The sequence below is a fragment of the Epinephelus fuscoguttatus genome, linkage group LG10 (genome assembly GCF_011397635.1).
Source record: "Epinephelus fuscoguttatus linkage group LG10, E.fuscoguttatus.final_Chr_v1".
NCBI lineage: Eukaryota > Metazoa > Chordata > Actinopteri > Perciformes > Serranidae > Epinephelus > Epinephelus fuscoguttatus.
The window spans coordinates 30,438,036-30,465,434 of record NC_064761.1 but is presented as its reverse complement, the minus strand read 5'-3'; the positions used below and the strand labels follow the sequence as shown (position 1 = coordinate 30,465,434).

At 42.4% G+C, this 27,399-nt stretch overlaps 1 protein-coding gene across 2 annotated transcripts; it reads left to right on the top strand.

Moving 5' to 3' along the window:
• The first annotated feature begins 1,049 nt into the window (after positions 1 to 1,049).
• Positions 1,050 to 27,057, top strand: LOC125896126 (alpha-N-acetylgalactosaminide alpha-2,6-sialyltransferase 5-like). Of its 2 annotated transcripts, none has more exons than XM_049588479.1 (5): positions 1,050 to 1,175; positions 1,737 to 1,952; positions 18,353 to 18,762; positions 22,174 to 22,281; positions 25,767 to 27,057. In XM_049588479.1, the coding sequence occupies exons 1-5, from the start codon at positions 1,155 to 1,157 to the stop codon at positions 26,008 to 26,010; spliced, it is 999 nt and encodes a 332-aa protein (XP_049444436.1). In that variant the 5' UTR covers positions 1,050 to 1,154; the 3' UTR covers positions 26,011 to 27,057. The 2 variants fall into 2 exon arrangements, with proteins under 2 accessions (XP_049444436.1, XP_049444437.1); XM_049588480.1 differs by lacking the exon at positions 25,767 to 27,057 and adding an exon at positions 24,543 to 24,636.
• Positions 27,058 to 27,399: the final 342 nt, after the last annotated feature.

The following is a 27,399-nucleotide window of genomic DNA, read 5'->3' as shown; positions in this document are numbered from 1 at the left end:
GACACATAGCAACAGAAAACCATTTACGCTCACATTCACACCTACGGACAATTTAGATTCACCAATTAACCTAACATGCATGTCTTTCCACTGTGGGAGGAAGCCGGAGAACCCAGAGTAAACCCACGCTGACTAGCCAAGAGTTAGGTTAATATGTGTACAGCACATTTTGGGAGAGCCGATTCACTGGACCTTTTCAAGGGCCAAGCCATTTCTGTGGGCAGGCCTGGAAATAAATGAAAAACAAAAATGTAAAATCCCTTCATCTCCATCATTTCATCTACCTCCATCTGCCAGCTGTGGTGAACCACAGGCAGTATCAGCACAGTCATGTCGTACGGTCATGAGGATGATAATTGTACATCTGCCTATCTCCACAAATAACAGAAATCTTCAACTGGATTGGAAAATGGTGCGTAGCGTGGGCGAAACTTAAAAAAAAACAAACACAACAAAACACTAGAACATGAGCTAGGTTATGATGTCTGAATAAAGACTTTGGATGTGAGGGTTTACACAATGGGCGTATTGATTAACACATCTGAGAATAATACATTTCATTATAAAAACCCATTTTGATCACTCTCACTGAATGCATCACTGGGCCTTTTGAATAATAACTGTGATTCTGTATGAAAGTGACGAAAAGTACATTTACTGTGGTGAGAAAATGAGCTATTTCACACAGTGTGTTGAGGATGATGACTGCCATTTGATAACTGTGCCAAGAAAAAAACTTTAAAGGAATAACTTGGTTAGAAACAGAGCTACAGTTGTACAAAATGCACAAATATCACTATGAACACACATCTGAGAACTACAGAGCTCCCTTGATAATGAAAAAGAGTAGTCTATTACAGCGTGTGTCACATTATCATCATGTTAAATGCGTAATTATCATCTCATGAACCCCAAATGAACCCTGACATTGAGGTAAGCTGGGAAGAGGAGTTGTTTAGGACCATGAGGAGCGCGGTGTCGAGTGTCCCTGTGGAGGAGAGCATGGGAGAAGAGTAGTGGAGCGTCGTTTTCTGTAGCTGCGCGCTGATCTGATCCCGGTGATGCTGCCGCTCAAGTGTTGCATGCTGAAGAGTCCCGACGCTCAGTGTGAGAGCTTTAAAGGATGTTAGGATGAAGGTTGGAAACGAGGGGAAATGAAGATGAAGATAAGAGTGGTAATTATGAATGACACATCACTGTAATGTTCATTTTATGGGGAGCTTTGGTGTTTTTGCCGCTCAGAAGAAGTGAGTTACAGGCTGAGCTGGCATGACATAGTGTGTTTGACCTAATTGCACTTTGAAGTGGTTTTATTTTCATCTTTTGCAGTGGCTTAAATACATCAGGATAATCTTATAGGAGCGCACGCACGTCTTAATGTTTTTTTTCTGCACGGGGGGGGGAGTAATTATGAAGCATGTTTGAATTCAGCAGTTATTTTTGCACCTCTCTGTAATTTAAAGCATGTTGCCCTGTTGACATAGCAGGATGAGCGCATTTGAGTGGCACAGCTGACATTTCATTTGCAGCCTTGCATGAGGAGAACAGCAGCTGCAGTTATTCTTGTGTTGCTTTGAAAGCTGACATTTAATTAGCAGTGATCTCTGGATCAAAAAATAAAATAAAATAAAAATGCAGCTCTTGTCCTGAAGCTGATTTTCTAAACAGAAAGCGGTGACTAGGTGTTGTTTTTAATGCTCTTTTTTTTCCCCCTAAACTTTCATGTGTCTCCCCAGTGCCAAGGGGTTAGTGGCATCATCATCATCACCATGGTTACCAGTTTTATGTTGGTGTACAACAGCAGCTCTGGCGACAGATCATCCTCCTCATCTGCATCATCGGTGTCATCCCACCGTGTAGATGGTCCTGCTCCATCCACAAGGAAGCCGGAGAGCCTGCAGAGACTACCGACACCAACACTTGAGGGGTACACAGGTGTCATGGATCATAAGGTAAACATGCACCATCTGTGCACTGTGAGATGATCTGTCTGTGTGTGTGATTTAGAGATGCACAATGATGATGTTGCAGCTGGTTCTTCCTTTGAGACATTAGAGTATATTTGTTATTTCTGTGCAACTGTCAGAACTATTGTGTATGACTAATTTATCTAAAAGCTAAGGAAGCCAAAAGGAAGATGTGTATAATAATGTATTTTATTAAACAGGGCCTTTATTCTTCTTAAAAAAAATCTTAAAAACCTTAAAAACCTAAATCTCTTTAACTTTCAAAGAAATGCAGGACAGTGGTGCAGCGGGTGCTGTTGTGCTCCAGCAAAAACAAAGGCAATGTTTGAGATGAGGGATCAGGTTCTTGTCAGTGTCACTCCCCCTCTCCTGCATAGAGAGGGGAGTGGGATTTGGGGGAATAGCACTCTGGCAGGTGAGAAGTGGCTTTTAAATGTTGTGGAAGGAGCAAATAGAGGCCAGCAGCGGAGATGGAAGTGACAGGTAGCGGCACATGGGATTTTGTTAAACCAAGCAGAGGAGAAAAAGTATAGAAAAAGGGAGTAAAGTGGCTTTAAATGTCTTTATATTCTCCAGGATGTGCACCGACAACTTTCGCTTGATGCGCTGATTGAGACACGCATTTCATACAGTGTGGCTATTCTTCTGACTTTATTTGGACATGTTTGTATTGAGTAACCAGCCCTTTAAGAAACACATCACCCACAAATTAACCATTTGTATAGCAGTTAGGCATGCTAACATAATAGTAAAACTATATCAAAACATTCATCTACAAACTCTCACACAACTCGTGCAGTATAAACCAAGTCTCATTTATCCAGACACATGCTCAGTACTTTTCCAAACACATGCATTTTCACTCAAGTTGCTTTCATACCTGCCCTGTTTGGTTCGGTTCAGTTGAGCTCAAGTTTGTTTGCCCCCTAAGTGCAGTTCATTTAAGCAGGTGTGAATACGGCAATCGCACTTGGGTGCACACCTTCTTGAGGTGGTGTTCTCGGTTCGGTTACAAACGAACTCTGGTGTGGTTCATTTGTGGTGAGAACGTGTTCCAACCTGGATCTGAACCAACACCAGTCACATGACACATTGTTTGGGTTAAACATAAGCATGTTCCAGTCCTGGAGGATTATTAATGTGCACCTCCTCCTGTACTGCCTTAATATGCACATTCAGCACATCCAATGCATCAAAACATTGTTTTCTAGTTGGAGCTGCACCTCGTTTTCAAACTGTATGGTTTGACTAAAATGAACAATGACAGCAATATAGTCCACGATGAGCAGCGCTAAAATCAACCTGCGTAGTTGTCCCTCCATTGTGACATTAGAAAGTGTCACATTTATCTTGCAAGTGTACTCTTCTTCAACAAGACTTGGAAAATCTGACCAATCAAGAGCATTTTTCTTGCACAATGCGTTTTATCTGGTCTGCTTGTAAATGCTGATGTGAGAACACGAACCAACTCTCGGCAATTATGCAACTTTGTAAGGAAATTAGTCCCTGAGTCCGACCAAAGCAAGCAAATCTAAGTCTCAAAGCACCCTAAAATCAATCGATAGGTGAATATATTTGACATATTCCGTGGAGGCATGTGAGAAAAACAAAGGTTTCTTAACAAAGTCAAGGTAGCATGACATGACTAATTGATATACAGATGGTCATTTTGTGGGTAACATAAAAAAGAACACTAATTGCTGTGGCACTTTAGCACATATATATAATGCAAACCACACTTTATCCGTGTTCTTCTGTCATCCAGAGAAGCAGAGAGACTTGCATGTATATGTAGTCAGTATTCAGGTTCCCTGACAGAGTTCAGGTATGCACTGAAAAAAAAAGGCGTTTTGAAGCTTTGGGTGCTGCCCTGGTTTCAGGTGGAACTGAAGAATCCTCTTCTTTGTGTTTGACTGGTGCACTACATCATGCTCTCAGCCACTCTCACAACTGAATCTGATGTCAAGGTTTTTCAGTTTGGGTAATACAATGTTTATTGGCATTTTATCTACATTTTATTGTTATGCTTTTTAAGAAGTCCATCTCTTTTTAGCTTTAAGTTCTCTAAATGTGGTAATCTAAATTGTGTAGCAATTTCTTTTAATGAGGAATAGCTTCAAAATAAGAGGGAATTATTACAGCTTTATTGCCCCCTTTAAGGCTATAATAATACCAGTTAATCTCTTAAACATTAATGTCAAAAGCTGAACTTGCTGTGGTAGTACCATTTCTAAATTCTCTCTGTACTTTACTCTGTTTCTTGATTCATAATTAATGTGCCCACCATGAAATATTTAGCGACAAAAGCACTCAAAACAGGATGGATTTCTACTAGAACGGCTACTCGAGACATCAGCGCTGTAATCCTCTGGTCACAGTCAGTGTTATCGTAATGCAGAGGCCTATCATTCAGACCCAGCACAGTGTTACAGACAGCTCATTCGGATAGATAGATCATTCAGACGGCGTCGTGTCTCCCCTCAGTGAGAAAGATATGCAGCGAGGCACAGCAGAGTGGAAAGTACATTGCGTTGCTCAGGCAGCACTGGGCAGGAGAGGATTTGGAGGGGAAAAAAGGTGTTGTTTACAGTTCACCTTTCAGTGCTTAATGATCGGTGCTATGAGAGTGATGTTGGTTTGGAGAGAGGTTTGATCCAGCAGAGGCTTCCCTGGACTTCTTGACTTAGCCAGACTCTAAGTTAGGGCTCCTCTGAAGGGTTGTAGCCTCATCAGATCCTTTTAAAGTCCATGAAAAAGAAACATTAATGTACAGATTTTACAGCATCTCTCAGGAGAAGTGAAAGTGTTTTTGCAGTGTAGGCACTTTATTACTCACAATCCTTCCTGACCATCCACCTACTCCTAGTTGACAGCTGATTCATGATGGATTCACACTGCGACATTTTCATACTGCTTAGTGTCACTCTGCCCCCCCACCTCCTCCCATGGGGGCTTCCAGCTCTTTCTGCTGCTGCTGCACCCTCCGACAGAGCCGGGGGAATGACTAACCAGAGAAGACCTGCTGTAGGATCTGAGGAGTGGGTGGATCGGTCTGTACTGTTCCCTTCAGGGTCGTCTGAGGTCTGCTGCTGCTGGAGGGAATCTTGGCTTTGACTCACACACATATTCACACAGAACTGCATGCATGCAGACAACCCCGTCCAAATGCCCAGACATGTTGTTAAAATTTTATGCCCTCATCAGAGCCAGGGATGCTTGAAAATGCGAGGAGAGCTCTATCTAATGTGCCTGCTGGACCCTGTTTATGGCCCATATTAACCTATGTGCATAGCTTGTTGGCATGGGCTGTGATTTCATCAGGGTCTGTGGCTGCTTTGCTCATTTTTGTCTCACCCAAGAGTTCGCAAAACACCCAGCACACATTCATTGCTAAGGCCGTGCTGCGTCATGCAGCAGGGTTTTAAAGGCTATAAACATTTAGCTTTTCCTTCAGGCCTTTCAGTCCTTAAAGGTCCACTGTGTAGGATTTAGGGGGATATATTTGCAGGAATGGAACGTAATATGGATGTTTTCTTTGGTGTATAATCGCCTGAAAATAAGAATCATTGTGTTTTTGTTGCCTTGGAATGAGCCATTTATATACATAGGGAGCAGGTCCTTGTCCCCACTGCCATGTTTCTACAGTAACCTAGAACAGACAAACCAAACACTGGCTCTAGATAGGGCTTTTTTTATTTCAGCATTAGCCACTGTGTTTGGAAGCCCCTCTGTGGTGAGATCATTGGAAAAATTCTGATTTTTTTTAATGTGAAACTGCTTTATTCAGTGTCTTTACCTGTTTAAATCAGCAGGTCAGTTTGTTTTGGAGAGGAGGAGACCTCTGTGGTTAATTTGGGTCATAGTAAAAACCTCCAGAATGTCTGGATGAGAAAATAGGTAAGCACACATTTGCAGGTACTGGGTGAGCAGTCTGTCCTTAACATGCCGAACAGGGTAGGAGAAATATTTTTTATAACTGACCCTGTTTTATTCAGTGGTCCTACCAGTTTAGTTTACTAGTTTGGTTTTACCTGGCCTGTTTGTTTTGGAGAGGAAGATATTTCTGCAGATGCATCAGCTCCTGGCAAAAACCTCTTTAACAATGGATACTGAAGGAATTGTAACCAGGAGTTCCTTCTTGGCACAGGGAGAAGTCACAGCTTGTTGCAATCTGCAATCCTCACCTCTAGATGCCACTAAATCCCCCTAAATCTCACGCACTGTTCCTTTAATGGTGATATGAAAACAGCAATACAGCAGTGTTTAAACCCACAAATCTATATGATGTGAGATCAGACTTCAAAGTTATAGTGCACAGTGCAATTTTATACGGGGGTATTTTGAGCAACTTGCAAGCAGTCTCAGCGTTCATTATGTTTCTCTCTGCTCACCTTCTGCAATGTCTGCAGGTTTTTGCGAGATGTCCTCCTCTAGTATGTATTTCTTTTCTTTGACAAGCCACAGTAATTAGAGCTGCAGAGTTGAACAGACTCTTTCAAATACACACACACACACACACACACACACACACAAGCGCTACCCTATGCACACACACATTTGAACACCTACAGCCGCTCCGTTCTTTTGCTTCACTCCTCAGCTTCTCTCCCTCTCTCTCTGATGTTTTGCCGATTCCAGTTAAAGAGATGTTGACCTTTGAAGAACTGTCGGCAGAATCAATCTACACTGGCCTTTATACACTAATCACAAAGCCTGTGTGAGAGCATGAATGTGGATTGTGCACCGGTGCCAGTTTATGATGTACCTACTTATTATGGGCAATACCTCTCTGGCTCTCGCAGCCTTTAATGCAGTCAGCCTTGGAGAAATAGGTGTCATTATAAAGTCAATTGTGCAAAAAAATTCTCCTATCTACGCTGACCTCTCTCTGTGTAAGATGTGTTATACAATGGGTATGTTAATGTACAGCTTACTTAATGGATGAGGCACCAGGACCTGCAAATTTTAATAAGTAAGGGAGCACTCCTGGAAAAGCTGAATATATTATCAGATGTCATCCTCAGAGTAAGGTTACATCGCCTAGTTTGTAGTCATTCTTATCTACTTGAAGGGCCCAGCTACACATGGTATTAACATGTGATCTGTATGTGGATAATGGCATCCAATCCATCTATATTTGCATTAACCCGTGGTATGAAAATGCATCATCTCAGTTGTTTTGTGATCAAATCCCTGACCACTTCCAAATGTGGTCTGGCTGCTCTGATCATATTCCAATACCCAGCAGACGATTTTCATCTCTGCAGGGGCAGGAGGATTGGCAGGGGTCTGAGATGGCAGGTTAACAAGGGGAACGCATTTAGTTATTTTGCTAAAAAGGGGGATGGCACACTCCCTAATTTTGCCTCCTTATATGAGACCAAGCGGCAGCCTCCAGGGCTGAAAAATGAAGCCAGTGCGGAAGTGCCAAAAACTGCAGAAGCCAGTCAGTCCCCATAGACCCCCATGTTAAAATGCCTGACTTTACAGGCCAACATGTTCACAGCCTGATACAAACAACAGCTTTGGTATCTATAACTAATTTCCCATTTCATGACAAGCATATGGGGGTCAAATTTTTATATAACTCACCCGTATACATTTTATTGAGGCTTAGAGTTATACATATTTAAGGGCGAGGTTGCTTGAGTGACAGGCTGTCTGGGAGGTGTTGTCACAGTCAAGCACTCTCTTCTCTACAGCTCCAACCTCTATGGTCACTTCTGACTCCAAAAAACCAAGATGGCACTGGCCAAAATGCTGGACCCAAGGCTTCGAAACAGCAGTCCACAAACCATTGGGTGATGTCACGATAGGTCCATTATTTTACTGTCTATGTATGAGACATAGTCTACTGGTTATGAACTTCTTTTGGGGAAGAATGAACATGTCCAAGTATATCCATTCTTGTTAAAGAGCTATGCTTTTGCTGTCTCTCTTCAGAGCCATGTCAAATTAATTTTCGGGCAGCTGTGGCTTAGACATATCGTGGGTTGTCCACTAATTGGAATACTGGCGGTTTGATCCCCAGCTCCTCCAGTCTGCATGTCAAAGTATCCTTGGGCAAGATTCTGAACCCTAAATTGCTCCTGATGGCTGTTCCATTGGTGTGTGAGAGTGTGTGAATGGTTACTGAGTAGCAGGTGACACCATGATTGGTAGTCTTGGCTATCAGTGTGAATGTGACATGTGGTGTAAAAGCGATTTGAGTGGTCGGAGGACTAGAAAGGTGCTGTGCAAATGCAGTCGCTTTTGTCTCCAACTGTTATCTCTCGTCTTGTCGCTCGCCTGTGTGGGTGTTTGACCTTAAGTTGCAATGCTAATCACAGTGCGCAGATTTGATTGGCTGAGTTGCATCACTTCAGATGATTTAAGACGCGTGCAATTGGTCTGTGAGTTTCCAGCGCTGTAAAGGCTAGAAATACAGCACAATTCTCAACAGTAGGTCTGGGTATGACAAGGATGACATCAGGGTACGGACCCAGGCCACAGTCCACCTATTAGTGACCGTGGGGGTAGATCCCAATGTGTTATGTGTCTGTATATGTTAGGTGATTCAGTGTTCTTCAAATAGGCTACAGTTGTTTTCCTCAATAACCAAGACAAATATACAGCTTAAATTTGAAGGAGCACATTGATTGCAAAGAACAAAATATTTACTGGGAGCAAGCCTACTCAAGTTTATAAATACCACACACAAATTGTATAGCTTCCATATTATGCATATGCAGTGGCCAGGGTGGCTGCCTCCTGGCCCCTCCTTGGCTGTTCCGCTGATGGAGACAGATGGCAGGTTAATAAGGGGAATACATTTTGATCATTTCATGAATCAGGATGATGGTGTTCCTCCTCACTCCCCTCAAGTCACCTACTGCTGATATGTACCAATGCGTTCTGCCTGCGCTTACACCTGGCATTAACATTCCTCCTTTGCCAGATAATATATTCAGATACAGATTGCATTTTAATGCCAGGCATATACGGAGAACAAAATCACTCTTACTACTCATTAATTCAAATGCCTCTACTACTATGGACAATGTGAATGGCAAGAGCTGACAGGAAGTCATAAATATCATCTTCTTTCTGGCCATTTAGGAAAGGAGCCAAACATTTCACATCTCTCCATCAATGCACTGCTAATGAGGCTATGTACTCAGAGATGCAGCCAGCCCCTTCTCTCTGTCTGAGGTTGAAAACAGGCACCTTGATTATCTTGCCTTTATTCCCTCAAATTAAGAACAGAGCTAGTTTAGGATTGCAACTGGTATGTGTGTTACCGGGAGGAGCTTAATGAGATGTCAACTGTCAAGAGAATTTCGGTGTAATTAATTGGTCTCAGAGAAAAGAAAGCAGCTCTGATCATTCAACCCTCACACCACACAACAGGTGCCACTTAAACCACCTCCGCTCTCAGCAGAGCCATTAGCCTAATTCTGTATGCTTTAGAAAGTGTACAGTTACTGTTACAATAAAGATCAACATCTAAATAATTTGTGCCGCTGGAAGCAAATCCAGCTGAGTCTTCATGTTCGCACACTGCTGCTCACATCAGAGGATGTTTGACATCAAGGGATTGGATAGGATTTTCTTTATTGTCAACAAATCCCAGAAAACGACCAAAACCAACAATTAATCGATCCTCCTGTTGTCTGTTTTATTGCTCTGATCTCTTCACTGATGCACTGTTGCAATAACCTGACTGTTGTACTGGGTAATGTGTTTATTCATCATGATGCAATGTATTTTATTTCGAGTGTATCCCACGTGCATCAGCCTTTTAGAGATAAGTTCTCACTGGCAAACCAACTCTGCAAAATAGTCCCAACAAATGCACCTTTTACTCCTGTTTGAGTAACATTTTCGAAAGAATACTAAGCCTATAGTATCTGTTTTCAGGGGTTTAGTGTGAAGGATTTAGTGGCATCTAGAGATGAGATTGCAGACTACAACCAACTGTCACCCCGTGGGTCAAGTGTAGGTGTAGGAGAAATATTGTGGCCAATCAAATAAGCGAATGGCCCTATCTAGAGCCTGTCCGTTCTGGGCTACTGTAGAGCAACATGGTGGACTCTGGGAAAAGGAAGACCCCCTCTGTATGCATATATAGGGGCCGTACACATGTTACATCTTTAACTGCCTGAAAAATGCCAGGTCGGGCACTATAGGCGCTACTCTTGTGCCTACTCTGTACTACAGACTCTTCAGGGAGCGGAGGCAAGTTGCGTTCGAGGTTGCTATGCCATAACTGGCACAGTACCATAGTCTACTTACCAGAAATCCTGAGTGCAGAGCTGATCTTCTTCCAGGAGTTGTTTTGTAAGTGTGTAGTAGGCCAAAAATATTGTCCGTGGGACAGATGCAAAGCTCTGGCAGCTCTGCACTGAAATGATCAATTCAATTTCTCCTCCATATTTACCACAGACTGATATTTACGGTTAAAAAAAAATAAAAAAAAAAAAATTGCCATCTGTGATTAGTTGTTCCTTGTCACATGACACACGGTGAGTGCTGCTGCGTTCCAAAAGTTGAACTCAGTCGTTGCGCACTGACAAATATGAATCCATGCGTGCTGTGATGGCGTTGCTCTGGCATTTAGGTGCGTCTGCCGCGTGTCTACATTGAAAGCGCAAATCGCTCGGCATGTGTACCACCCCATAGATGGTTCATTCTATGGGAATTTCATTTTGATTTCATACCTGCCAATTTATCCACCTAAATCCTACACACTGGACCTTTAAAACATGGAAGTATATTTTCGTGAACTATTTCTAAAGATTGAGAGCCACAGACAGGTGGTGAAGTCAGGAAGTACTGAGGTGTGGACTGTGACACATTTGTTCGGCAGCAGTGTCTGAAATCACATCTTCTTTTTCTCATTCACTACTCTTAAACAATAGAAAACCTATGGATTACTCTACAGAGAGCAGTAAATTTAGATGCAGGACATTATGAATCATCATCATATCACACCAAGACCCACATGGAAGTAACTTAACTTTAACTTGTAGTTGGAAATGCTTCAATACGTAGGCAAGTGCTTTGTGTTAAATTGTTCTGTTCTGTATTGGACTGAAATTATGTCTTTTGTTTTGTTTTTGTTTCTTGTCTTTGTTTTGCTGGTGAATATATGAAGAAGACCGTTGTGTGTAGGTTCTTTTATTAGTTAAATGTGAAATAAAAACAAAAATTGTAAGTACAATAAGTAAAGATCTTTTTTGTCTTTTTGTCTTTATGAGACAGGACATTTTGAATGTGAAAGGGAGAGAGAGAGGGGACGACATGCAGACAGATAAGGGCCACAGACTGGAGTTAGCCTGCGGCCACTGTGGCAAGGACATTGTCTTTGTATACGGGACGCCACTAAGCCTCCGGGTATCACATGATAAGTAAAGATCTACTAGAATTTGGTTTATATATATGTGTGGGTGCTGACTGGGTAACACCTCTGACACTGCCCCCAAACAAGGGAAAACTTACCCCAAAGCCGCACTGTTTCACACCATCTCAAAGAAACATGTTGTTCAACCAGAAACTCTATTTTCTGGTTGAACATGCCCCAGGTTGTCAAGCGGCGCACCAGAACCACTGAGGAGTTATAGACACAATGGAGAGCACTGTAAACAACATAGATCCTGCTATTGAGACTGTTCTAAATCAACGAGTTTTTAGAAAACCTGTATGTTGGCATGGCTACGCACTCAGGTGGATGTGTTGGTCTTTTGTGATTGGTTATGGAAAGCTGAATCTTCCTGCCCCACGGAAATTGGTAGAGTAATGTCAGACTGAAGATGGAAACAGAGTGTAATGAGCTGACAATTCTGTCTGATATCAGGCAATTGTGGGATTGTTAGCAGGAAATAGTGAACATACCATGGACATTACTTTTTCCATTCCCTTGTGGTAATTTAAGAGGGCACCATATTCCTGTCATATTCCTGACAATCAGCAAATACAGTGGACTATATACTAAACAGGAAATGACTTTGGCTAAAACCATTCCCTTTTTTAATGGGATTTGTCAATAATAGGAAAAACATATATTAACATAAGCCTAATCCATTGTTAACAATGACAATAGGGCCCTTCTGTTCTTTACTTATGGCTCCTCTCTGACTTCTGCGTAGCTGCAGCCTTTCCAACTCTTTTAGTTTTGCGCTGTCTACCCTTCTCAAACTGAGAGGGGTGCAGGCAGAGGCTGGTGGATTGGAGGCTCTGGTGTGATATTAGAGGCTGACTGATGGGGTTTGCTCTGAAAGCAATTATAATCCTGGGTTCCCCTGGGAAGTGTATAAACAGGATCATACTGATGAGTCTGTGTGGGCGGTAATTGACTGGGACTGGAACCGGTGCCATACTCTTAACTGCTTCTTCTGCTGCTGTGTATGAACGTCACGTCTGTCTCTCTCTCCTTGTTGGACTCTCTTATTCCAGCACACATAAACATGCAAGGAAAATGCCTCAATATAGTATTGTATTGAATAGAATCAAAACATTGCATTGTTCAGCCACTTTGCATGAGAACGGGGTTTTAAAATGTTTCAATTAAATATGGTAAGTCAAGGGCTTACAGGCAGGTAAATGCAACAGCAGTGTATATATTCACAGACCAGGCAGCAGTCTCAGGTTTTATACTAAAAATTCCTGCTAAAGAATTTGTTTTTTTTTTAAGATATTTTTTGGGGCATTTTTAGCCTTTATTTGATAGGACAGACAAGCGTGAAAGGGGGAGAGAGAGAGGGAGTGACATGCAGCAAAGGGCTACAGGCTGGAGTCGAACCCGGGCCGCTACGGCAACAGCCTTGTACATGGGGTGCCTGCTCTGCCACTAAGCCTCCGACGCCCCAAGAATTTGGTTCTTTCCATGTGTGGTGAGTATCGCTTAAAAATTTGAACACTGAGCCCCAGAAATGATCCAAATCAGAGCATGACCAAAGCATGTGAGTCAGAGCAGCTGGAGACAGTTAACATCTATTACATATAAGATCTAAATTTATATATAGGCTATTTAGGATGATTTGGCTTAAAAGTACACGATGAACAGGGAAAAGTGTCATGTGGTTCAAGGATTACTTTTTGAGAGTCATTCTAATCTTACTCCCATTGCACTTTTGACATCTCCATTAGGAATTCAGCTCACCAATTCATTCATAAATTCAAGAGATCATAGTCTTAGGGTGCTTCCAGACCTAGAGTTCACTTGCTTTTGTCTGATTCAGGGACTTATTTCCTTACAATGTTGCATAATTGCATAGAGATGGTTCGTGTTCTCACGGCAGCATTTACAAGCGGGCCAGATAAAATGCCTGCATGAGAAAGCTGCTCTTGAATTGTTAGAAGTTCCATGTGGGAAAAATCCAGGGAGTAAACAAAACGTTGAAGAAGAGTACACTTGCAAGATAAATGTGACACTTTCTAATGTCGCAATGGAGGGACAACTACGCAGATTGATTTTAGCGCTGGTCATCGTGGACAATATTGCTGTCATTGTTCATTTTAGTCAAACCATACAGTTTGAAAACGAGGCGCGGCTCCAACTAGAAAACAATGTTTTGATGCATTGGATGTGCTGAATGTGCATATTAAGGCAGTACAGGAGGAGGTGCACATTAATAATCCTCCAGGACTGGAACATGCTCATGTTTAACCCAAACAATGTGTCATGTGACTGCAGTTGGTTCAGATCAAGGTCGGAACACGTTCTCACCACAAACGAAGAGCTAATTTGTAACCGGACGAAGAAGAGGAGGTCTTGTTCTGGTTGTTTTGGTGCACACCCAAGTGTGATTGCTTTGTTCACATCTGCCCAAACGAACCGCATTTATGGGGCGAACTTGAATTCGACTGAACCGAACCAAACAGGGCAGGTGTGAAAGCACCCTTAATTTCTGCATTTAATGATAATATAGTGTAGAAAGGATTGAATGAGAGCCTATATGAAAAGGTGTTAAATTGTGTTTTGGAAAACCCCCTCATTTGACAGAGATAAATTACTGATGCAAAAGCTCCTTTTTCTGGAGGCCATTTTTGATATATGAGAAGCTCCGGTTGATAAGCGTTTCAGTTCAGGTTTTTATGCGCAGCTGAAATCTTCCCCTATTATAAGAGAGAGAAAGAGTGAGTATCTATATTTGGTTATCATCCCAGTTGGGAGCATAAATATTTACCGGTGTCACAGGTTTGTTGAAGAGTTTTCCAGAGGCAATGATATATCTGCCTGTTGAATCAGAAACAATTTTGTCTGCTTCAAAGAGGATGTCTTTATGAATAAGTATGGCTGTGCCTCTGGCCTTCGAATCAAATCTAGAATGATAAATGTTTCCCTCCCAATTATTATGTATCCTTTAACATCTCTATTATAGAGATGCGTTTCCTTCAGAAATGCTATGACTACATACAATTGTAGAAGGTGGGTTGAAAGTTGGTCCATTTAGGAATACTAGTTAAGCGTGTTTGGAGAATCGACACAAGCCGATTTTGTCCAATGGTATTGCTTTCATAGATATCATACAAATCATTGTATAGTGATATGCTGCATAGTTGCATCGCTAAGCAATGCTAGTATATGCAACTTTTTCTAACAGTTAGCTATTTGGGACCAAGCTATTTCCGAGAACAAAAGCGTTCATTCCGAAAGTTGCATTGCTGATAATTGAAATGTGTAAGTTCACAACAGTGTAACATCTTCTGTCTCTCTTTTGTTATCTGTTCTTGAATGTACTGCACTGAGTGATGGAGAGCGAGCTGTACTCACCATGCTGTTCGGCTATCGACCATTTAATAGTGGTCCCTTCTCAGTACACTACACAGTGTGTACTTCTGGTGGTATAACACACGACAAATAAATACGTCCCGTAGATCTCAAGACCTCTCACTTGACACTGAACTTCCTCGAGTCCTCAGCAATACACCCGCCAAGTGTGAAGTCAATCAGATGAACGATTTACCAGAAAATTGGAGGACAGACACACGGACACACAATTTAGTTGGATTATTATGACTCTCCTATTGACGTTCTGTATTCTTTTCATGTGCGCAACAGTTACAGAGAAGCAGTCATTGGCAATGAAAATCTTAGGCCTCAGGCACCCTCCAACAGTGCTTATTAAAAATGTATAAAAAAATAAAATCAAGCAAGTGAAGGAAAAACCTGAATCCAAGACATGAAGTAGTGCAAATATAGGGCTAAAGTATAAACAAATAAAGCACAAGTAAGTGTATACCGTAAATGTTTTTCCTCTCAAAACTACAATTTATTTTATTAACAACTGAATTGGGTAGTCCCTCTCTGTCTCAAATAGCACCAAACAGATTTTGAATCCAACTTATGCTGTGGGTTGACTTCAGCCAGCATGTTGCCAATTACTGCAGGAGACTGAAAGTCCTAACTGTCCTGCTGCGTAAATTTCTGTCTCTTGGTCCAGCTGTGCCAGGCTTGTGAGAATGACATCTTCTGCGCTGCATTGAAGTACAGGGAAATATTGACGGTAAAGGACCGGTGACATGGTGTGACAGAGAGGAAGGCAGGCTTTAAGTGTTGATTGGGTGGCATCAGAGGCGAGTGGAGTAAGGAGAGATGACGAGGGATCCTGGTGAGGTTAGGAGTCAACCGAGGGCTGCAGGATGTCATCTCTGCAGGGGATGGTCCAGAGAGTGATGGTTCAGTAGGTCAGTATGGAGATGAGGAGAAGCTGCCTGGTGCTGATGAAGATGTGGGTGGATTAACACTTGTGGAATCTGGGGTGCAGACCTCTGGACTTCACTGCTCAGTCCCGCTGTTGCCTTTTTAGATCTTGTTAATCCGAAAGAGTGTTATCTTATGAGGTTATGCATAATTGATCAAGGTAGACAACCCTCTGTCTGCATGATAAAGTGCAGACTGTGTGTGTTCATGTGTGTGTGTTGGAGTCAGCATTCAGTCAGTGTTCAAGTTTGAGCTGGTTCACAAATTAAAGGACCTCTGTGTTAATTCAAGGCTGATTATGAGTAAAAATCCACCATTAATATGCAATGCATTACACTCATTCATTTATTCATTCATTCAACAGTGCGTGGGTCGCATCTTCAGCTGCCTGCCGTCTGAAAATATTCTCCATCTGATTCTCAAAGCCCTTCTCAATGTGATACACGGTCTATAAGTGGCTATTTCCCAGCATCATCAAGCTGTCAGAAGCTCAGGGAGCTGGCACTGGAGCTTCAGCATGACTGTCAAGGACACTTTTAGTATTTCAGCAGCGTTTCAAACGACGACTCTGTCCACCTTCAATTGCCTTTTACTAGTTTAACACATTCCCTGACTTTTAAAATGATTGAAAGTTACTTGGGAGTAATTGTTTGGACGGTGCCGCAGGGAACAGCACTCTATCTGTTATATGTAGAAGAAGAAACAGCTAAAAGGACTGTGAATTTTTTTTTTTTTTTTCACCAGCTAAGGCAAGGAGGGGAGGGTGTGTTTGTGCAGTGAAGCATGTAATTTGCTCCAGCCAACCTGTTATTGAGGGAGGGGGTCTGCAAACGGAGAGTGCAAACACACTCCAACAAGACCTGGTTTGTTTTGGGCAATGTGTTGGGGAATGGAAATACCTGTTCTTCAATGCATAGAGAGGCTGCGATTGCGTGTGTGTGTGTGATTGTGTTCGTGTATACAACTGGTTTTGGATCTTGACACTTTTTAGACAGTTGCAGACTCTCGGCAGAGAAACGTGATCATGTTACATATCTGGGTCGACATCGAACTCTGCACAAAAGATTTCATCATTTTACCTCAATAGACACCACCGCCTACACACCCACACACCCACACACAGACACACACACACACTAGGCAATCATTCAATGTGGGGTCACAGAGATAGTGGGAGAGTAATATAAATATAGCAGTGGGAGCAGCACAGCCTGTGGTGCTGGTAATATCACCTGTATGCGCACACACACACACACACACACACACACACACACACACACACACACACACACACGCACATTCCCACCTCAGAACCTGATGGAGTGTGAAGCTCCGAGCCCAGTTCAGAATGCCAATGTAGCTCTCTATTAAGGCTGAGAATAATTCATGTGAAGAGTCTCCGGGTTTTTCGCTGTCAGATCACTCAATCCGAGCTTGCCTTTTTCAACTCTAAACCTAGCTGGACACAAAACACAAATACCTGGTCAATATAATGCAAACCAACACAACAGCCCTGCGGTACCTTCTTCACAAAGCATGCTCTGACCACTGTGCTGTTCGTGCATTTCTTGTTTCGCAGAAGAGTATAGGTTGTGTTTGACTGAATAAATATACAGGCTTATGTGTATTCATGATGTTCCCTCAAAATCAAAGCACAGAATAGCCTCTGCTCTGCTGTCAACCCGCAGTACATTTGAATAATAGGACACCTGACAGAACAGCCCATTACCATTCGAGCTGCTCTACTCTGTGTGCCAGTTACACTTTATTCAGATCCTGTGTGGCTGCAGATGACGGCATAATCATGGTAATAATAAAGGGCAGGAGATCCACTTTAAGTTGAGACTGTTTTCAGGTGAAGTTGTGTGCGTGGTTGATGAAAAACTATGTTAACCTGTGAATATAATTCTGAAAAGGCCTTAAAAATATTTCCAAAGTTTTGGTTACATTATCAGAGATGCTTGGGGAAAGTGCTGTTGTCATGGCTGCGTGTTCTGTGTTGTTGTATAGACTGTGCTGAACTCTGTCGGGGTCGTTGGCTTGTCCTCCTCTGCAAGTGAGATTTGACCTTGATGGTTTAGAGTGCAGATTCATCCCTTCTGCATGTTGCTATTTTAACTTTTTGGTATTCTTTAGCCATGCGCTGATCCCCTGACTCTGACTTTTCCATGAAGTTTTGTGCGGACATTCATGCTCCCCTCAGAGTGAATTATAACTTTAGTGACCCCTTAACTTTCACTTTAGTGCAGTTAGCAGGCCAACATTTAAATCTGCTCAATACTAAGATTAAGGATATTCCCATGAGCATCGACGGTACTTTGTGCCTAGCGCTAATTGATAAATGCCAACACGCTTAACTAAAATGATGTACACACAATTTCCCTTGGTACTGCTTAGTTTTTCTGTATGTACGCAAGCATTTTGGAAAACTAGATGAATACAGACGACATGAATGCAAAGTACAGATAGAGGCATCTCTCCGTGTTCTTGTACGTATCTAACGTTGAGGATAAATGAGCCCTTAGTGTCAACTTTTTGTTGCCTCTGAGAATAGGTCATATACTGTAATGTTTTAAAGAGACAGAATAACAGAACTGATTCTGTAGAGAAAATACAATGTCTTAAGAAGACCATACTCTGGATTAAAACAACTATTTCATGAATAAAAACTACAATAATTTCTGACCTTTCACCTCCACAGCCTCTGAAGATGCACTGCAAGACTTGTGCCCTGGTGACCAGCTCCGGCCAGCTAACTGGGAGCAAGAGAGGTGAAGAAATCGACCTCTCTGAGTGCGTAATCCGTATGAACGATGCTCCCAGCATCAGATATCAGCGAGATGTCGGGCGACGCACAAGCCTGCGTGTCATAGCTCACTCCAGCCTGCAGAGGGTGCTGCGAAGCCGGCAGGAGCTGCTCAACGCGAGCCAAGACACAGTGTTCATCTTCTGGGGACCCAGCAGCTGCATGAGACGGGATGGAAAGGGCCACGTTTACAACAACCTCAGGCTGTTAAACCAACTTCTGCCCAAACTTAAAGTCTACATTATTTCTCGGATCAAAATGCTCAAGTTTGATGAGCTGTTTAAAAAGGAAACGGGGATTGACAGGTAAATGTCCAGAGAATCAAACCTGTGTTTGTGAGGTTTGTTTTCAAGACCTTTGGTGACCTTACTGAGACAAACAGCATATCTGTTTGTGTGTGTGTGTGTGTGTGTGTGACAGGAGAGGGAAAACACAAAAAATTGTCTTCAACTTATGAGTTATAGCCACATGAAATGAAATTTGCAGTGATGGAAGAGTGCACTACACAGACTTCTGGAAAGCCTCACATATTTTGGAATACTTGCTCACAACGAAATAAGCCAGAGCTCTAAACACTCACAGCATTATTAATAGGATTTAGAATAAATCTTGTTTGTTATCTCTGACAGGATTTTAAGGGATTTGATTAATGCCAAGTTCACAGTTGACCCACTAATGCGTTGGAGAGTAGTCCAAAGCATTTTCTTATGTAGCCCTACCATGTAGGAAGACATTCATAGAGACATCTGTCATTACAGGCAAAAAAATAAAAAGGATGGTGGTGAGTAAGCATGAATCAGTATCTTGGAGTGAGAACAGACAAATTTTTAGCTGAAAGTGACAAATGAAAAACCTCAAATCCAACAGATAAAACACAGATAAATAATTATATGACAAATGTGTCACATCGAGGGATAATGGAGAGTGGCTGGATGTCGAGTCCTAACAGACTCTGCCTGCCCTCATGCTGCTGCTCTGCTTTGACAGAATGTTGCTTTGTACACAGCCTCTCACAAATATGCTTTATTTATTTATTTATTTTAAAGCTGAGGAAGGTTATTTTTTGTGGCAGTGGGCAAAAATCCCTGAATGAACTTTGAGCATATTGTAATTTAAGTGGCCTGAGAGAAAACTAGACTAGTCTGTGATGAGAGTCTTTAGCTAATCATAGGTTATTTGCTATTGGTTGTTCTACGAATGCAGATGCACATGCATGTCCCTTTGGTGGAAGTCTGATCCAATGGTGGACAATCCCGCTTAGAAAGTTGCTGTATCAGCAGTGGCAACAACCGCCACCATTGCAAAGCAACCCAAAAAAGGAAGATGGTCTAATCAAAAAGGGAGTCGAAAAGAGAGTCTGACAGTATATGTGATAAAAGGTGTGTCGATATTGGTGAGGCATTTTAGAGATAGAGAAAAATTTTGCCGACAGTTTAGCCTTCTGCTAATTGGCACCAAAGGCACATAACTGCAGCTTCAAGTTCACATTTCAGGTTCACGTTTAACATAAGCTAGTGCCTCGAATGTGTCGAGTGTGTCCTCCGCCTCACTCCCTCAGGGCCGTCGCAACCGGACAGGCAAACTAGGCAATTGCCTAGGGCCCTGAGCTGGAAGGGGACCCCCAGAGACGGCTGACATTGGGGGTCCATGTCATTGGTCCGACAGCCCATTGGTCCGACATCCCATTAGTCCGACGGTCCGCGGTGCTGAACGGCTCCTGGTGGGCGCTGCGACCGGCTCTGGGTCAGCTGGGAAAGGCTTGAGGCAAAGCAGGATCACGGCTTATGTGTTTGTCACTTTCTTTTTCATTTTAACCCACACCATGATCTTTTCCTGACCCTAACCAAGTGGTTTTTGTGCCTAAACCAAACCAGACCTTAACCACAGGGCATCATGATGATTTCGGAACAGACTTCGGAACAATGGGTTTAATATGGTCGGAACGATGGGATGTCGGACCAATGGGCAGTTCCCGACATTGGTCCATATCAGTAACAATATGATGGAACCACTATAGACACTGCAACAACGACAACACGTTGGAATCCCCCCTAATGGGGCCCCCTACTAGCTGCTGCTTGCGAGTGGCTAAGTAGGGTGACCAGACGGACTGCACAGCATTTCTGTCTCTTTTCACGCATCACGCAAATTGAGACCATGTTCCGCGTGATTGGTTGCCACCCGCGCTAGCATTGTTGGAGTACCGTAGTACTATGGTACCTCACGGTACCCCTACTGTGGGATAAGTTCAATCGCGAGAGGGTGAGTGTCCATGCGCAACGGCCCAAGGTGCCTGTTGCCTAGGGCCCCCAGAGTGTCTTGAAACAGCCCTGCACTCCCTGCCGCAACATACCACCTCGCTGGCAGAAGAGCTGATCTCCAATCAGTGGCCGTGGACATCTGAATCCATCAGCACAGGCCTCAGCTCCGGGGGACCAGACAAGCCCGACTCCCCACCAGATCAGCATCTTACTGTGGGTGCTGATACATAAGTTAGACTTGGTGCTGCTGCTGGACACCAGCCTACTGTGACACCCAGTGCTGGCAGTTTGCTTTGACGCTGATGTCCCAAGCTGCCCACTCTCCTCTTGGGGAAGCAGTTCACAATGGTGGGGAACAAAGTGGAGAGGCTGTTGGGTGGTTGGCTAACTAATTCTTGTCTCATTTGTGGTCTGATAAACAGAGAGTTGAACAATGGGGGCTGAGTAAATGTGCTGCATGCAACTGTACAATGGAGTTACATCAAATAAATCAATGTATGGGAAACACTGGGTTACTGTATGAAGACCGTGCATATGCATGTGGTCGTCTGGTGGGAGGGGCTTAGGATAGAGAGGGGAGAGATTCAGATTTCTGCCCACCAAAGCTTTAGTTAGAAGAAGCAACTATTGTCTAAATACAATAACTGTATAGAAATCTCTGTGGTCTTGCAGAAACACGTGTAGGTAAGTGTTTGGTAACACACTGCAGAGACTGCTCTCCTACATCTTAACTGAGAGAGGAGACTCAGGCAACCAGCAGGTTTTGCATTTTTAGATTTTCAGAGGCAGCTGTACAGCTTCATTTGGATCAAACAGAACTAATTTCATCAACATGAATGAAAGGGAATTGGCACACCAAACAGGGCTTTGATATACTGAGACCACCCTAAACACCAGGCAAATGTATTTCTTTTTATAGCGAGAATGAAACAGATGCAAGTTTCGTGCCTTTAACACATGATAGTCACACATCTCTCCTCATATGTGGTGCAGGTACCTCTACTTAAATGGCTGACTTATTGTAAGATTACAAAATAAGAGCTAACCAGATAAAGACTTTTTGTCAACATCTCTCCAGCTATTCATAAACTAATTTGCATGTGAACAGTAAGCCAACAGGAAGATAAGAGGATGTTGTGTTTGAATGGAGAATCCAATCAATTCAGCCTTCATGCAGGCATTGTCAGAATAAATGTCTTGCTCATTGATATTTCCTTTATTGTTGTGTATGAGGCATAAACAAAGAAAGTCTTTCTTCATTCCGTCTTTTTGCTTCATCTGTGTTCATCTCTGAAGAGATGACTGATCAGATAAAATCTAGAATTATGGCTTCACAGCTTTAATCTTGCCTCGTTTGATCAGTTAGTCTCTCAGAAGGAGCCAGTGCTCCCAGTATGTATTTACAATATATGAGTGTGGGTCTACTAAAAATGTTGATCTTCTCTCGTCTTCCAGGAAGAGTTCCAACTCCTGGCTGAGTACCGGCTGGTTCACCATGGCCATAGCCCTGGAGCTGTGTGACAGGATCAACGTGTATGGCATGGTGCCTCCTGATTTCTGCAGGTACATTCAGATCATTTTTTAAATCCAAGAATTTAGATGCTGAGCAATTTTAATTCAACTTTGCACGCTATCGGTAAAGCTATAAAACCAACACTGTGATGCTATTGGTAAATGTAGCAGCCTTAGTATTCTTCCAGTGTATATGGAGCAGAATTAACATTCAACTGGAGTGTGGCGACCCGGTGAATGCCAAATATTCCCTCTTTTTTGATCTGCCTTTGGTCTCCACAAATTCCTAAGGGAAATTTCTGTCTCTTTAGCTGCTAAATGTTCACCAGCTAGTCGCTCACTTTGTCTGTTGCCATTACGTGCTGGGCAGGTAGGGTGGATTCATTCACAGGGTGTCTGCAGGTATCAGACAGTTAAATCTGATGCTTTTTAAGACCAGTTCAAGACACCTTTAAACCAAATTTGGGATAGTTTTTGAAAAAATCACGTTTTACTTCTTTAAGCAGGTAAGCATTGCAGGCAAATAGTATATAGTATGTAGTATATGTGGTCTTGTGCAGGGGTAAGTGTTATGTAGGAATATGGTTATTAGAGTGAGTTAAGTCAATCTACATTTTGCTAACAGGTGAGTGCAAGTATGAAGTAAAATGACAGATTGATGATTTTGAAAGATTTGTAACATTAGAAATTTAGACTTTTAAGTAGAAAACCGTCACTCATTTTCACAAAATGAAATTAAAAAATGGATAAATGAAATTAGATAAAAATGTATGCAGTAGTTAAGACCTTGAAGTTGAAGACTATTTAATGACCTTTAAGGCCTTATTGTTGTAACATTGGATTTAAGACATTTTGGGACTTCTTAAGGACCTATAGATTCAAAGCTGCCGACTGTGTCTGAAAACAGTGCTGATGAGAGCTGTGAGGCTGAACCAGAACAGTAAAGTTTGGGACATAAAACCAAAACAAAGAGCAGAAAGACGCTACAAAGCTCCCAAAACCCGGGAGAAACTATTCGATTAATTGGTAATTAATTATTGCAGTTTTAACTTTATGATTAAAGGTGAAAAATAGAACCTACAATTAAAAAGCATACTGAAATGCATAAGAAGACATATAATATTAACATGTAAGACATACTACAATCACATCATCGAGTACATCCAGCCATTATCATGCAGTACTATAAACAGGTTACTCATTACTGCTGTTTAGCAGTCATTTTGTGTTGTCTTATTGCTGCCTTCAGGTATTTAGTAGTGTGTTTCTAAGAAGAGCCCAGTGTCCCTCAGTGAGAATAAGTAAAAACTCCGAGTCGTGATGCCTGTCTGAAAGCTTCTCCTTATTATTTCCTTATCAGTTGTGTTGACATTGAAACACAGAAAACACAAAATCATTAACAATACTTGAAAAAAGAAACAAAGCAATGTCCCTTTTTATTGTCAGTTTCCTAGCAACGGTGTTCACATGACCACCTAGCGCCAAGAATACTCTGTCCTTGACTTTTCAGGTCAAAAATACCTCACGAGTTTTGTTTGAAGGCATCACATAACAATTAGATTGCTACATAACTAAATTTCATTCATTTAATTTTACATATTTAGTTTACAGCAAGAGGGTTCCTGGTTGAACCTGTCAGGCACCCTTCTGTGTGGAGTGTGCATGTTCTCCATGTGGCAGTGTAGGTTTTCTTCCCACAGTCCAAATACATGCAGTTTAGGTTAATTAGTGACTTTAGATTGCCTGTAGGTGTGAATGTAAGTGTGAATGGTTGTTTGTCTCTATGGGTCAGCTCTGTGATAGTCTGGTGACCTGTCCAGGGTATACCTTGCCCCTCACTCCCCTGCCCCTTGCCCAGTATCAGCTTGGATAAGCTCCAGCAATCCCCCCCACCCCCCCTGCACACGCGACCCTGAATAGGATGAGTGAATGAATGAATATTTATATCAAATACCATTGTATTGACTCACATAAGGAAAGAAATTGGGACATCAGGAACACGCCACCGAACAGCCGACCAAAAAATAGTCAGTAATAACTAGAGCAGTGGTTCCCAAATGGTCCAGCCACGGGGTCCACATTTCTCCTTAGTCATTAGTTGAAGGTCCACACAGTTCAACGTATTCAGTGTCACACTTGCGTTTGGCCATGTCATTGAGCTAGGTTGCTGTCTCTGCCATGTAGCTGTTCGTTAGTCACTCACTCTACAGCACTTCAAAGTAAAAGCTCTGTACTGGGAATTCACTGTACTCTAAAATAAAGTATGTTTTTACAAACTTGACACATTCAGGGGTCACTTGTGGTCTATTCAGAATGGACCTGGGACCCACTTTTGGACCAGGACCCACTGGACCATGTGCTGGGATCACTCCAACGATGATACAGCGATCTGCAACTTAAAATGAATTTGAGCCAGGGACGTAAAGTGTGATGGTATAACACTAACATGGTGAGAAAATCTGTCTGCAGACATATAAACACCTGGCAGAGTACTCAAATCTGCTTCTGTGGCAATTCCCACAACAATAGGTGTCTCCAGGACCATATTTTGCACACAGACTCACAAGGTGAAACCATATAGCCATCACAACATTGTCGCTGCTGTTAATTACCAATTAATACTAGAACAGATTTCTGACTATTTAATTTATTTGAAAGACACCAAAATCACAAGTAAATTCATGCACACTGACTGCACTTTAACTTTAACACTCTGCAACACCCTGATTCATCTGTTAAATTATAACTTCAAGTCACCATCGAAATTCCTTATCCTTAGGACTGTTCAGTTTGTCACTTCCTGTTTGAGCAAGTGGGGCAAATCGTGCATAAGGCGGATGGGCTGCTCTTTTCTGTTGCAGCTCCACTCTGTAATTTGCCGTGTGCTGACAACATGGGTGTGTTTCGACATAAAAATCTTGTCTAGTACATCTTTAATGATGTTTTCAACTTGTAATGACAATATAACATTTACTCCCTGCAGTGGCGACTTCAGGAGCCTTTTATTGCCAGGCTGTCAGGCTGGTGAATGAGTTCAGCAGCAGAGGATATGTTCATCTTGACATTTTACCATAATAATAATAACACATTTCACTGAGTAGTTTCCAAAAGGAAAGTAAGGCTGTTTATGAAGTTCACTGGAAATAGAAGAATAATTTTGTTAATATTGTTCTCGCATGAATCTACAGGGGCAGAGAGGACAGTTTGACATATTTGGATATTCATAGCAAAATGCGAGCCAGATTGAAGTGACTCTCATGTAGCTGTCTTCCCCTGAGCTTGGCGTGACCGTGAATATCAGAGGAATAAGATGGTGAATAATGAACACATCTGTGAGCTCAGATTCTTCTGATCTCTCTGTTTTTCTTTGTTCCTCTCTCCATTTCTTCCCCCACTGTGACTCGAATCCTCTCCCCCACCCTCATCTCATAATCATCCCCACGCTATTTCCCACATCCCTCCCTCACACTTTTGACTTTCATGCCTTTTCATGCTTTACTCCCCTCTCTTCTCCTCTCCTTGGCTCTCCCATGTAGATCCTCCTCTCATCCCTCTTTGCCGTATCATTACTATGAGCCCGCGGGGCCCGACGAGTGCTCCATGTATCTCTCCCACGAGAGGAGCCGGCGAGGAAGCCACCACCGCTTCATCACAGAGAAGGCAGTGTTTGCAAACTGGGCTCGAACCCTCAACATCCACTTTCACCAGCCAGACTGGAAACCAGATGCTGTCGACACCAACATGAACAGCTCATACACTCCGGTTCCAGCTGGATCCTGAGATTCACTCCACTGACGATCCTCAGACGTGTGGAATATTTGTGTGGACGGTTTCCAGGGCTCAGATTCCCTCTCTGGACAATATGAATGCATGAGACAACAGTAGGACAGAGCAGGCTACTGCTGTGGCTGTTAGCCCGCTGCCTAAGCAGCTTGGCAGAATGGGATCATTGCATAATAGCAGCACAAAGCCCCAACAATGTTTTGGAAGTGTAACTATAATAGGATGAATTTCATACTGGAATCAAAGCCATGGAGGTTGGCTCAAGTGTTTTTTTACTCAGTGTAGAGCTGCTTTGACAACACTCGAGCTGTCAGAGAGGAGACAGACAATGAGGCAGAACACCGCTGCAATAACAGCAGTATGACTGATTCATTTTCGTAAACTAAACACAGATTCACTGAGGACACTCGGGTCGTGTCCTCATTATTTGGGAATGTGGGAGTGTTAATGACCTGAGGAGGAGTTTACACTTCACAATAACACACAAATTAAATGTAGTGTTTTTTTCAAAGCTCATTGTGATATTTTTAGAGGCACTGTGTTTAACATTTTAAACACTTTTATCCCTTTTCAACAATACAATAATCACAATACAGGCAACGGAGAGAAAATAAGTGTGACAGTTACTGTTTTGCAATAGCAGACACCTCGTGTTTAGTTGTAACGTACAGCCTATTCATACTGTATACTGCAATAAATTCAAAGATGTAAGTAAAACATACAACAATGGTTTTAACAATAAACAATACAAACAAACAAGCAAGCCATACAATTATTGCTTACTGACATACAGTATATGTATATTATAGTGGTGTCTGTGTTGTGTTAATATGAAGAGGCCCAGACTGTGGACATCATTGGAGGCAATCTCCGTTTATTCCCCCCATGGAGTGCAACAGCAAAAGGGTAAAAACAAAGTTACGACTATTTAAACTCAAGCCCCTACACAAATTAAGTTACACAGGAATATGTTAGCATATTATACTATAAGGTTAGGCTGAAAAATGAAGTTAAAAACAGCTTAACAGCGCTAAAACACGGAAATTACAATAAGAGCAATGTCGCTCTTCCATGGAGCACAACAGCAGAAGTGGAGAGGTAAGGCGGGAGACACCCCTTTATAGGTGGGGTACCCCGAAACGTTCCACATACTGACTATGGAGGCCTAAGCGTGTTAGGTATATTACAAATGTACATTTGATTGTGTTACACATATTACTGTGAGTACTGACTATAAAGTGGCAATCTTTAAGATTTCAGTCCTGGCTGATTTGCCCTGCTGTTACTGGTGGTAGCAGCATATGTGGTTAAGTTCTCCAGGCCACAGAGTTCTGGAAGGAGCAAAACAAACTGTCATCATATTAATAAAGACAGCAGGCAATAATT